The sequence below is a fragment of the Nannospalax galili genome, unplaced genomic scaffold (assembly GCF_000622305.1).
Source record: "Nannospalax galili isolate Female #2095 unplaced genomic scaffold, S.galili_v1.0 scaffold816, whole genome shotgun sequence".
Lineage (NCBI taxonomy): Eukaryota > Metazoa > Chordata > Mammalia > Rodentia > Spalacidae > Nannospalax > Nannospalax galili.
The window spans coordinates 570,940-582,986 of record NW_008338116.1 but is presented as its reverse complement, the minus strand read 5'-3'; the positions used below and the strand labels follow the sequence as shown (position 1 = coordinate 582,986).

Here is a 12,047-nt window from a genome sequence, read left to right as displayed (position 1 = left end):
GAACTTGGGTGTTGGACTGACCTGAGACCCTGGCCGTGGCCGCACCAAGCAGGGATGCAAAGGTAGATGGGGAGGGAAGAAGCCCCAGGGTTTCCCATGGAGTGGATTGAGTAGCTGGGTTGTACTGGATGCAAAGGATCAGGGAGAGGAAAGGTAAGCCTCGGAGCCCCAGAAAGAGGCTGTCAGCCACAGAAAGAGGCCTGCGGGTGTTGCAGGACCAGGGAAATAGAGGGAGGTGAAGGTGGGGCCAGGTCCAGAAGCAGTGCTCCTGGGGCCCAAGGAAGGCACTAAGTTGGTCTGGGTGAAAACGATCAGGAAGCAGTATTGGTTCCCTAGGTGTCTGGGGCCCCAAGACTAGGAATGGCGCAGGGCCCAAACTAGGAGTAGATAACAGCGGGGGAGATGGAAGGGTGAATGAGGCACGGAGGGCTCCGCGATAGACTTACCCCAAGAGAGGCCTGAGGGTAGGAGAGCAGGCTAGGAGAGTTAGCCGGTGGTGCAGGTCCAGGGAAGCAGAGGGAGGTGAGGGCGGGGCCAGGTCCAAAAGCAGTGCTTCTGGGGCCCAAGGAAGGCACTAAGTTGGTCTGGGTTAAAAGGATCAGGAAGCAGTATTGGTTCCCCAGGTGTCTGGGGCCCCAAGACTAGGAATGACACAGGGCCCAAACTAGGAGTAGAGAACAGCGGGGGAGATGGAAGGGTGAATGTGGCTGGGGGAGTCAAGGCGCGGAGCAACACTTTGTACTTTTAAGGTTTTATCTGTTGTTAAGGATTTTATCACAGATTATTTTCAGATGTATGCAGTGATATATCACTGTGGTATTTATTCATATTACCTGATTGTTAGTAATGTTAAGTGTTTTTTCATTTATATTTAATTTTAAGGTCAATGAGAACAAGAAATGTTTATTATAAAATAAGATCGTGTTTGTCTTTAAATAATTTCAATTCCATGATGAGGGGCCTGTGGCTCTAAATTGATTCCTCTCTCCCTGAGGCTCTATTCCACAACAGAGCAATTCTGAAATCCTCTGAGACAAAAGGAGGCAGAACATGAAAACAAAGGTGGGTCATGCCTACCTACTATGGCCCTGGTCTCATCTCAGGTCTGTCAGGACTGGCTAAGGAAACATGCAAGACTCATTCAGAGACATATCACTGGTCCAGTTTTACAAATTCCTGTCAACTATACATGACAAATGATTTCACTGAGCAACGGGCATCAAACTGTGGCTGGGACTGGAGTGAGTTTCGATCACACAGAACCCTTGGGCTCATTCTAGTCACTATACTAACCCTGCAGTATAACTTCATTTAGCATGACTACATTTCTTAGACTCCATCTGTCATATTATAGCTGGGTTTGGCTAAATGTACGAACTATCTGAGAAGGATAATTTACTGTATAAATATAGAATACTAGTGTATTAACAAATAGGCCTTCTATTAGGCAGCATGCTTTATGTGTCCTACAATAAATACTTTTCAAAAAATAATTAGGCTTGGGGTTGAAGAGATGGCTCAGTGGTTAAGAGTACTGGCTGTTCTTGCAGAGGACCCAGTTTGATTCCCAGCACCCACATGGTAGCTAACAACATTCCATAGCTCCAGTTCCAAGGGATCCAATGATGTCCTCTTCTGACCTCTGCAGGCATTGCACAACACAGGTGCACTTACATATATGCAGGCGATACACTCACACACATAAAAATGTCCTACTTTGGTGTGTATATCTAGGGTCCCCTTAATGCTTACCTATATCAAACTACTTGATTTTTTTTCCCCTCGATTGTTAGATAAAATTTAATGGAAAATATAAAAACAGGAATATTAATAAGTAATAGAGCCTGTAGAAATTCTAACTAGATCCTTTGGAAGTTTAAAAACCACACTTAAGGGGCTGGAGATATGGCTCAGTGGTTAAGAACACTGGCCGTTTTTGCAGAAGACCCGGGTTCAAATCCCAGCACCCACATGGCAGCTAACAACTTTCCATAACTTCAGTCCCAGGGGATCCGACAGCCTTTTCTTTCCTCCGCAGGCATTGCACAACACAGGTGCACTTACCTACACACAGGCAATACATGCATACACATAAAAATCAATAAATAAAAAATATTTTTTAAAAAAGCCACACTTAAGTAACACATTCCCTTAAGCAACTTTACCAGTAACTGTTCCAACTTCAGCAGGGAAGGCTTGTTGATTAAGACTGCTTGTTTCAGAATCTATGTGAAGTGTGGTTAGGCTAACCACTTCCTGCTCTTCAGTACTCTGATGATGGACAGAACCTGAATCCACATCAGCAGAGGATGCAATGCCAGTGTCAGCTCCAAAGCCAAAGTCTGTAGGAAGAAGAAATGCTCTAAGTTCCAGTTATAAAACTGAAATATTAATAAGAGATATGGTGAAATCAAACACATTTCTCCTAAATCTATTCTCTGACAAGTAAACAATGTTACACTTTGAAGAACCTAACTAGAAACATCTTTAAAGTTTGTCACATCTTATTATTGTCTTACTATTAACAATAATTATAAAAAAGACATGAGGTATGTCACCATTCTTACACTTGACTTCTGAAAGCTAGTAGTAGTACTTACTTTTCAAGTATTATAATATATAGTCATCTCTCTTAAAATCTTATCTGTTGACTGGAGGAGAATCATCCCCTATAATTCTGCTCAATGATGGACCCCACATGTTGCACTACCAACATACCAAACAAGATGTTCCTGCTCGTGCAATAGTGGAGCGTCTAGTGTATGTACAACCAGCAAATTTTCGATTGGATATAATGCCCACTCCTAGGGGCTGAAAACACATCTGGTACTGTAGACCAGACCAGCGTCACAGCAGGGGAGAATACAGGCCCCAGTGGAAAACCACTGCAATTGTTTTGTTAGATGGATGTGATGTACCTTCTAAAGTACCATCCAAGCATTTGTATTTATACCCATAGGTTAAGTTATTATAGCAGCCACTGTTTAGATGTTCTTGCTTCTTGCTGTTTGTGTTTTTATAGTAGATGGAATCTCACTGAAATGGGCCAAAAGCCCATGCAGAGACTCAAAAGTTCGCTGCCTTGCCACAGTAAGAGGAAGATCATACCACACCTATCACCACCTCCCAGGCTCAGGGACTTTTGCAGAAGAAGTTGGTGGAAAGAATGTAAGAGCCAGAAGAAGGGGTAGAGTGTTAACTGGAAGTGTCCTCCAACTACTATGTGGACAAGCTATAGTCACACCTCCTTCCCACACTCATCAAGGAGTTGAGGGGGGAGTCAGTTACCCATCCCAATCAGTCGACCTTAGCTGCATGTGGGGGAGGGGCTAAGGATATATAAGCTGAAAACGCCAGGAGAGACCTCTCTCACCATTTTCTGTGGCTGTCGGGAAATCAAAGGATCTATATTTGAGTGTGGACTTTCCAGTGCAGCTGTAAATGGGAGGCACCCACTCCTCTGTAAATAACCCCCTACCCTATGCTCTGTTAAAAAAAGAAAGAAAATGAGAGGTGTTTGGATGATAGATGGGAGGGACCTGACTACACCACAAGAAGATGGACTTGCACTGGGGAACGTCTGGGGACACTGACTTGACACAATGGGCCTTAACACCCAGGACAGAGTATATGGGTTCCAGTCAGGGGGGATATGGGAGGGTGCTGGTGGGGACAGGGCTATAAAGATGATTCAGATTGTTTGAGATATTCTGTATGAAATACAACAAAATTTAATAAAAACATTTTAAAAAAATCTGTTGTCAGGTATGGTGGCACACGCCTATAATCTCAGCAAATGGGAGGCAGAGGCAGGCAAATCTCTGTGAGATCAAGGCCAGCCTGATCTACAGAGCCAGTGCCAGGCCAGCTGGGGCTACAGGGAGACCCTGTCTCAAAAAGACCAAAAGAAAAAAAATCTTATCTGTTTATCTGCTGACATCAGAATAGCATACAATCAACCCACAAAGGGAAGAAACACACAGTACTCCAGTGTATCTTCCAGCTCTTCACAAACTTTATTCTCTGAATGCCAAGTGTATAGAGAATTTCAGCAGAATAATTATGTGGTAGTGAGACAATACCAAGTGAGATAACTGGTATTCTTTGAACATGAAGGAGTTAACCCAAGAAAGGGTCTGGGTACTACAGTACTGAACATGACTGACAATAGGTGCCAAATGGGAGTGCACTAAGGACAAAACGGGTCGCAGCCATGCTAGTCCCTTACTTAAATGAAATCCGTTTTAAATAATTAGCCTTTGTACATTTTTTGTTTTAAAAATGTAATCTGATGAACGGACAGTGGTTTGGAGTTTTTGTTTTGTTTTTGTTTTTTTAATGTCCTTAGTTTGGCAAAGTAAAGTGGTCTCAACCTCAGATGATTCCCTAAAGCTTTTTTCAGAATTTCACTAAAAACTGAAATCAAAATGTGTGGTAACTACTACCTAAGTAACAGTGGAGACCACAGTGATGGCTGTATAACCTACAAGTCAGTCTGGAACAGAAAATAAATCAATACAAACATACTACTCAAATAATAAAAGATACTTGCTGTCAAATTTCCGGCCATCATACTGGAAAGCACTGAATGAATCTGAATGACTATCTGAGCTTATGAGATCGCTGCTCCCCGCACTGGCAGGCGATGTCCATTCTGAAGGTACACCAGGGTCATCAACAGGGCGCATCTGGTTCTGCTTGTTCAGAATATCAGGGAGGTCTTTGGGAATTTCAAGGCTGCCTGGACTACTTCCTCTTCTTGTCATAGTCTAAAAAATTCAAAAACATTTTACTATTAAACATTTGACTTTAAAAAAAAAAGAAATTTGGAAAAAAAAAGAAATTTGTATTTTAATTAAGCATTTGAAAACTTTAGTGTTCAAAGTAATCATCACAATCAATGTTAAGATTTAGGACCTCATGGGAGAAGAGAAACATTTGTACTGAACAATCTGTGACACATGTAATGATATGGACCTGATATCTTCTGCTTAATGCAAAGACCCAAATATCAGGAGACAGTACTGGGTCTGAGGCTCTTAAACAGCAGAAAGAACGAAGTTTTAAGCTAGACAAAGAAATAATAGAGATAGCAACTGAATCGGGAGGGTGATGGCAAAGATGGCATTTTTAACGATTCTAAAATGATTTTTACTCACTCAGAGAAAAAACTCAACTAAAAATAAATAAAAGGAAATGTTAGTCATAAACAAGTTAAAACCTAAATGGAATAGAACAGATTTTTAAAAATCAATTCCACAACTGAGCATTATTAGAGATAAACTAGCTTCTATTTTCATTTTGACATTCAACATTTAAGATAAAAGTAATTTTTTCATCCATTCCAAAATTATCTGAAATGTTTATGCAAATATATGCTATCAAAGCTCTGGATCTGGGCCAGGTGACCTCCACCGATCCTTCCTATTATCAGCTGTCAAGTGATACTGGTGAAACCAACCTATGACTAGGAAGGTCATGGCTTATAACTACTAATAGGAATTCCAATCTTTGTTTCGTGGAAACTAAAAACTGATTGTTTTACGTCTCTGGATTTAAAATATAATTTAAAAAATATTCATGTGCGTGTGTGTACTGGAGACTGGACTCTAAAACCCACATAGTAGAAAGAGAAAACTGACTTTCACAAATTGTTCTTTGACCTCCACATATGATACAGCACACATGCACCTTCACATATATACACACTAAACAAATACATACATGTTAATTTTTAAAAAAATTTAGGCCAGGGGAGGTGGTGCATCCCGTTGATTCCAGCACTTGGGAGGCTGAGGCAGGTGGATCTCTGCGAGTTCAAGGCCTGAGTTCCAGGCCAGTTAGGGATAGAGGGAGACCTTGTCTCTAAAAGACAAGGGAGAAAAAAAAAAAACCAGTAAAAAGCGTTAAATTTCAGGGAAAGGTTGTTTTGAATAAAAATTTCCACATATACATTATATATATCTACAAATGCACTTATTTTTTATTTTTCTATCTTCTCTAAAACCAAATAAATAAAATAAAAATCAAACTCACTGAGGCATTCCCACTGCGAAGCCGTTCTGCTATAAACTCATCCATCAGGTCAGGAACATTAGCGCTGCTGCCGCCAATGTCACTATGAAGAGGAGGCAGTTTGGGGTTTGCATCCTCTTTATTGGCTAAAAGTAAATAAATAACTATATTTTCTAAATTTGAAACAAAAAATAATCCAAAACAAAATACCTATGTCATATCAATTATTTGCCAAACATGCACATATGAATAATTTCCCCCTTTTAGATTTAAGAATTAGTAAATTGATATTTACTTTATTTAACTAAGCAGATGTTAGTCAATCTTCAGTATAACCTTAAACAGCAAGAAAGCTATAGGTAAGCACTAGCTGAGGTCAGGTTAATATCGCCTATAAAGAAACTGGTATATTTCTCTTTCTTCCTACTCTATGCTGCTATTTAGAGCCTTAATAACTCACAATCTCCCTCTCCCCCCAGAGAATAAGTGCAAGGAGCATATCCTTTTAATCTATGCAAATTTACGTGAGACACAAATGCATTTAAGGTTTGGATATAAATAAAAGTTCCATGATTTGATATACTGGTTTTTTTCTATTATAAAATCTAATTTCAGTCCTTGAAGAAAAAAGTTCCAATTTTCATAAATTTAGGGAAAAAACAACAAAAATAGTTACTTTCATGTAAGACTGAATTATGATTTATACTAAGAACAATAATTTAACTTGGGAAACTAACTTGTAGAAAATCACATGCTTATGTCACTATTATGCTGTTGAAAAGTTGATTGTTCTATAGAAAGAAAATCAGCACTGTTTATTTCTATCAAACTATAAAGCATTTCAGATTAAGAAAATACACTGGTCAGAAAGCTCACTATGAAATACCATTATCTTTATATTACTGGCCAGGCTTGCTAAGCTGTCATATACTGCCCTCAGGTGGCATTAATGGCTCAATGCAAGATGCATTATACAGCGTTGTTAATCATGCTAACAAAATCATGTTAAAACAAATGAAATAAAAACCTACCTTACTGCTGAAAGTTAAGTTTCTGTATCTGTAAAATTGTTTTAATTCTGAATCAAGATAAAACAGTTACTACAATCTTGCTTTCTTTCTATAATCTGTACATACAGGTTCCATATTTAAATAATTAGCTAACATGAAACCTTAATGCACATTTAAAAATCTCTCAACAAAGCACTGTTTCAAACATAACTTGCATTCTACATAGAAGAATACAAAACTAAAGGAAATAGTGTAATGGAAAGTAACTAAACCTACTTTGAGATTTAAGAAATTTCTTCTTCAATAACAGCTATCTATAATGTTGGTGCTGGTTGTAGGACTTTGATTTCTAATATGTTAGATGTCAAAGTAACTTTCTACCAAGAAAAATCATAAAATCAAGTAAGTTAGAAGTAAGAATAAGCAAATTCAATTAGATACAGCTAATGCCCTTTCAGACATAAAGGGGCAAGACAGAAAAGTACAACTCCGTGGTAAACTTAATTTCAGGACTCATGGTACACACTCAGGAACACTTGACCTTTAAAAGGTCATTAAATTTTTCTGGTTATCTTCCCCTTTCTATTTTGTTGTTCAGCAGCAAAGAGGTTTAACTAAATGCTTCATGACGAAAATTAGTAATTTAAATAAACATTGTATGCTGGGAAAAATATAGCTGGGGAAAGGCGCATGCATAACCAAACAGAGAGAAAGCAGTGACCATCCCAAAGCTTTTTGATTGCTTATAGCTTGCTTCAGTTGCATTAAGCCAAACTGGTGCTGTCTTTCTCCTTTTGCGCTCTGCACACTGTCAGTGCTCACCTGCAGCTTTCCTTCCAAAATAGCCCATAACATGACTGTACAGATCCCTCAGTGGAGCCTCTGGTGGCATTCTGTTCTGCCTCTGTGGGGAAACATTTGCCTTCGGCTTCGAAAGAGCATGTACAACAGTTTTATAAACGCCACCCAGGGAGCCCTGCTGTAGTCCTGCCTCGTGACTTGATGACCTAAGAGTACTGCGACTCCCTAACTGATTACTTGTAATTCCTTCTTTATGTGATATAGTAGTGGGAATCTCTATGGACTCTTTCACTATTTTGCTGCTAACTGATGCTGCACTGATTGTATCTAGCGGCTTGTACACACCAGGTTTTACGAGGTCTGTACCACTAGCGGAGCTGGTCTGGGTGTTGCTGATGCTACTATTGCTACTACTACTAAAGCCACTGAGTTTCCGTAGTCTCATCTTCCATGGAGCCTCTTTGTTTTCCAGAGGATTATAAAACTGGACAGACTCAGTAGATGGTCTAAAAGTGACATGAACACTATTTCGTTTCTTAGCAGCAATTTTCATGATTTTGGCCCTATGAGTTACTGTTTCAGACAAGCTCCTTTTAGTTGGAGAAAGCTTGCTAGTGTTTAAAACATGAGGCATTCTGCGGTTAACAGGTGCTTTTAGTGTAGTTTTCTTGGCGTGTATTAAGTGTGGGACAGTGATTTTTTCATTAACTTGCATACCCTTAAGTTTGTCTACACAGGCATCTAATTCTGTGGCTGTTTGTCTACACAGATATTTCTTTTTCTCTTTACTGCAAGGGCTTTCTGAACTAGGATCCGATGACTGTTCATCAATGCTCAGTTGTTCAGATTTTTCAGCAGTTTGTGTTCTCAGAAAACTATCTGACTGGTCAGGTGCAACATTACTCATGAAGATAGCTGAGGCTGGCTCTTTTTGAAACGGTATGTTGTCAGGAGTCCCAACAAAAGAAATGAGATTTTCTGATTTAATTTCCTGGCCTATGTATTCTAATTTATCTATGGATGGTATTTCATCTCTAGTTACTGCAATAATCACTTCCTGAGAAGCTGTATCTTTACCTATCTCATTTTTACTATGATTTTCCTGGTTTTCCTTAAAGTATTCTTTCAAGGAAGAAAGAAGATCATCATCTCCTTCAAGGTCAATGTACTGGATTTGTTCAAAAGCTGAATCTGCAAGTTCTACTGGACCTATTAAATGACAAAGATGGTCATATATGCTATCACCAACTTCCAGAGAAGACTCTCTACTATGAGTATCAGTGATGTAGCTTTCAGTGGATCTAGTTATTGAAGAAGCCTCTGTGGAGCTCTGCAAGCTTGGTGCATGACGGGATGAACTGTCAACGACAGGAACTGCACCTTTGGCTCGCTCAACAGTGAATGGTTCCAAGATGTCAGAAGTGCTGCTGCTTCGAGGTAATGGCTGTTCCTCATTCAAGGCACCAAAAACTTCATTTCCAGTGTCTTCACTCTGTGAAAAGTGTCTGACTCTGGTTGAGCGGGGAAGGATTTGAGCATCATCAATATCTGTAAAAGAGAAAAATTGTATAGAGTAGGAACTTAGGAATATAAAAAATCATTTCAAGGTACACTAGGCATATGCTTGAAAACAAAAATATCTAAACTTCTTGTAAGTTCAACAAAAGAAAATAAATTAAAAATGCACATTTGATTTTTAAGAAATGATGGGCTCAAGGCAATAAAGCATGTGGTGACAATGAATTAGAAAACTACCAAAATACATTTTAAAATGTTAACATGCATAGAAACAGATAGTGGGGTGATGAAACATTTGGAAGTGCAGTTTAAGATAGAGCTGTGCCAATAATCAAGAGATTCAAACTTGTTAATTTTTCCTATTTAGGTTCTAAGTGGAGGGGGAAAAAAAAAAGTAGGCCTTAACACCTAAAACATCTAAGCATCTCACTGTAGACTCCTAAGTTCTGTTCCATCCTGAGCAGGAAAGACATTCCCTTTCCCCCAACTGCTTGCCTATTGGCTTGATCACATATTCATTATAAATGGAAACTTCACTCCCTTAAAGTTCTCTTTGTCAGGACAGTATCTGTTCTGCAGTGTTTTGCTTTATTTAGTATACTCTTAAAATCTATTCACCACCATCAAATAAAAATCACTAAAAAATAAAACCAGTATATTATTAAAAAACCTTTTTCTGTTTTTTTAAAGACTCACTTAAATCTGCTATAGAAAAATCTTTTCTGCCAATTATTGGCCCTTCTCACTAAACAACCATCAAACTCTAAAAATGATAGCTTTTTACACTCTTTTTAAGAACTATACATTTTTAATCAAATGGACATTTAATGGCTAATTTAATTTCTCATAGATGATGAAAAGGAAACTCTGAGAGGTTAAGTTTCTTTTTCAAGTTTTTGAAGCTTGATGTCATTCCATTATTTTTATTGCCTTAAAGTGCTAAGTCCTCAAAAATATTTATGAAACTGTAAATGACAAAATAAAATACCACTCAATTATGTGTCTGTGGGGGGAGTGTATCAATTTTTCACAGAAGTTAAATAACAGTTTCTCTAATTTATTATATGGTCTTCAGGTCACCTAGGAATAAGTAAAAAAGACTGTCTCTACCAGCGAAATATAGTGAAAAAAGGCTGCTACTTATTAGGCTTGTAATGCAAATGTTAAAAGTAACAGAATCAGCCGGGTGTGGTGGCGTGGCCTAGTCCCAGCACTCGGGAGGCAAAGCAAGGCAGATCTCTGTGAGTTCAAGGCCAGCCTGGTCTACATAGTGAGTTCCAGGACAGCCAGGGCTACAGGGAGGCCCTGTCTCAAAATAAATAAATAAATAAATAAAATAAAATATTTAAAGGTCAAGGTCAATAAAGTCTAATTTGTGCTTCCCAAATGCTCTAGGGAGGTGTCCATCCCTTAGAGCCTGATAATCTATCAGGCATCACACCCTTAAAGAAAGCTTAAAAAAAAAAAAAGTAACAGAATCCATGGTAATCCATGTAATCCACTTGGGAGGCTGAAGGACGAGATATCCTGTCTCAAAACAAACAAACAAACAAAAACACCAAAAGTAACAAAACTACTTTTGAACAATCATAACCAAACATGTAGATCCAAGATCCAACTGTGATTTGCCCAAGAACACAAAGTAACTTCTTGATGGCCCTAAGTCTTAAATTTAGGTTTACACACTCTCCACCAGTTTCCCTGTTTATAAAAGGCACTGTCCTCAACAAATTTTCAGAATCCATGATATGGATAAAATGAGATGGACTTTCTGCTATCTCACTAATACTGCTCTCTTTCTTTCAGGCTACAAAAGATTCACTTTAAATTTATATCAATAAAAGTTTGTATTATGCCAAAATTCTACTACATTCCTGAAGGCTTATGTGTAGGCTCTCAATACAGGTCAAATATATAGTGTCTCCTGAAAATACAAAACACATTTTTTTTTCTTTTTGTTACTAAGCTAAGGGGATATATCTTTTAAAATGGCACGAGCTTTCTCTTAACATGATTTATAATTTTTTCTAAATAAACAATAAAATCATTTCCTTACAGACTTCCCATTTAGGAATTTATGTTTATTATGCTATAGTAACAGATGGTAAATGGAAAATGTGCATCTTGACAAATGTACATATTTTGATTTATCTATTTTTTTTTCAGTGTATGAGTGTTATGCCTGCATGTGTTTAAGTGCACTAATGTCCTGCAGTGTCCACAGAGGTCAGAAGAGGGCACTGGATCCCCTGGAACTAGAGTTGTGGATGGTTGTTAGCCATCATGTGGGTACTAGGACTTGAACTTGGGCCTTCTGCAAATCAGCCAGTGTTCTAACTGCTGAGCCATCTCTCCAGACCCTGATCTGTTATATCTTAAAAAATATGTATTTTGTCAGCACCCCAGCCATTCCCCACTACTTGCCCTTCTGCTGAATCTAGTCAGCCTATCTAGAGGGCTTTCTTTTAGGAAGGTCAGCTTTTCCTCATCTAGCAGCAATCGTTTATCAATATTCCTTTAGATAAGATTAGGGTCTGCTCTTCATTTTCCCAGTTCTATCCTGGGTTACCATCTGGGAGTCCCTTTGGCCACCGAGGTCAACAAATCAAAAGAAGCTATCTCTTATCTGGCATTGTTGCTTGTTATGTAGCCTTTAGCTATACATATAGACTCTTAAAAATTATATTGGACCCTTTAATCTTT

General features: G+C 38.6%; 1 protein-coding gene across 12 annotated transcripts in view; it reads right to left on the bottom strand.

Moving 5' to 3' along the window:
• Ralgapa1 (Ral GTPase activating protein catalytic alpha subunit 1) overlaps window positions 1–12,047 on the bottom strand; it is a 276,016-nt gene that overhangs the window by 154,803 nt on the left and 109,166 nt on the right. For 8 of the 12 annotated variants that reach the window (XM_029563450.1, XM_029563452.1, XM_029563451.1 and 5 more), the window contains 4 exons: window positions 9,207–9,374; window positions 6,037–6,161; window positions 4,553–4,769; window positions 2,166–2,342 (listed from right to left, as the gene is read on the bottom strand). In XM_029563450.1, coding sequence (XP_029419310.1) covers window positions 2,166–2,342; window positions 4,553–4,769; window positions 6,037–6,161; window positions 9,207–9,374 — 687 coding nt within the window. Of the gene's footprint in view, window positions 1–2,165; window positions 2,343–4,552; window positions 4,770–6,036; window positions 6,162–7,847; window positions 9,375–12,047 lie in introns of all 12 variants that reach the window. The other 4 variants (XM_029563444.1, XM_029563446.1, XM_029563445.1 and 1 more) reach the window with 1 other exon arrangement.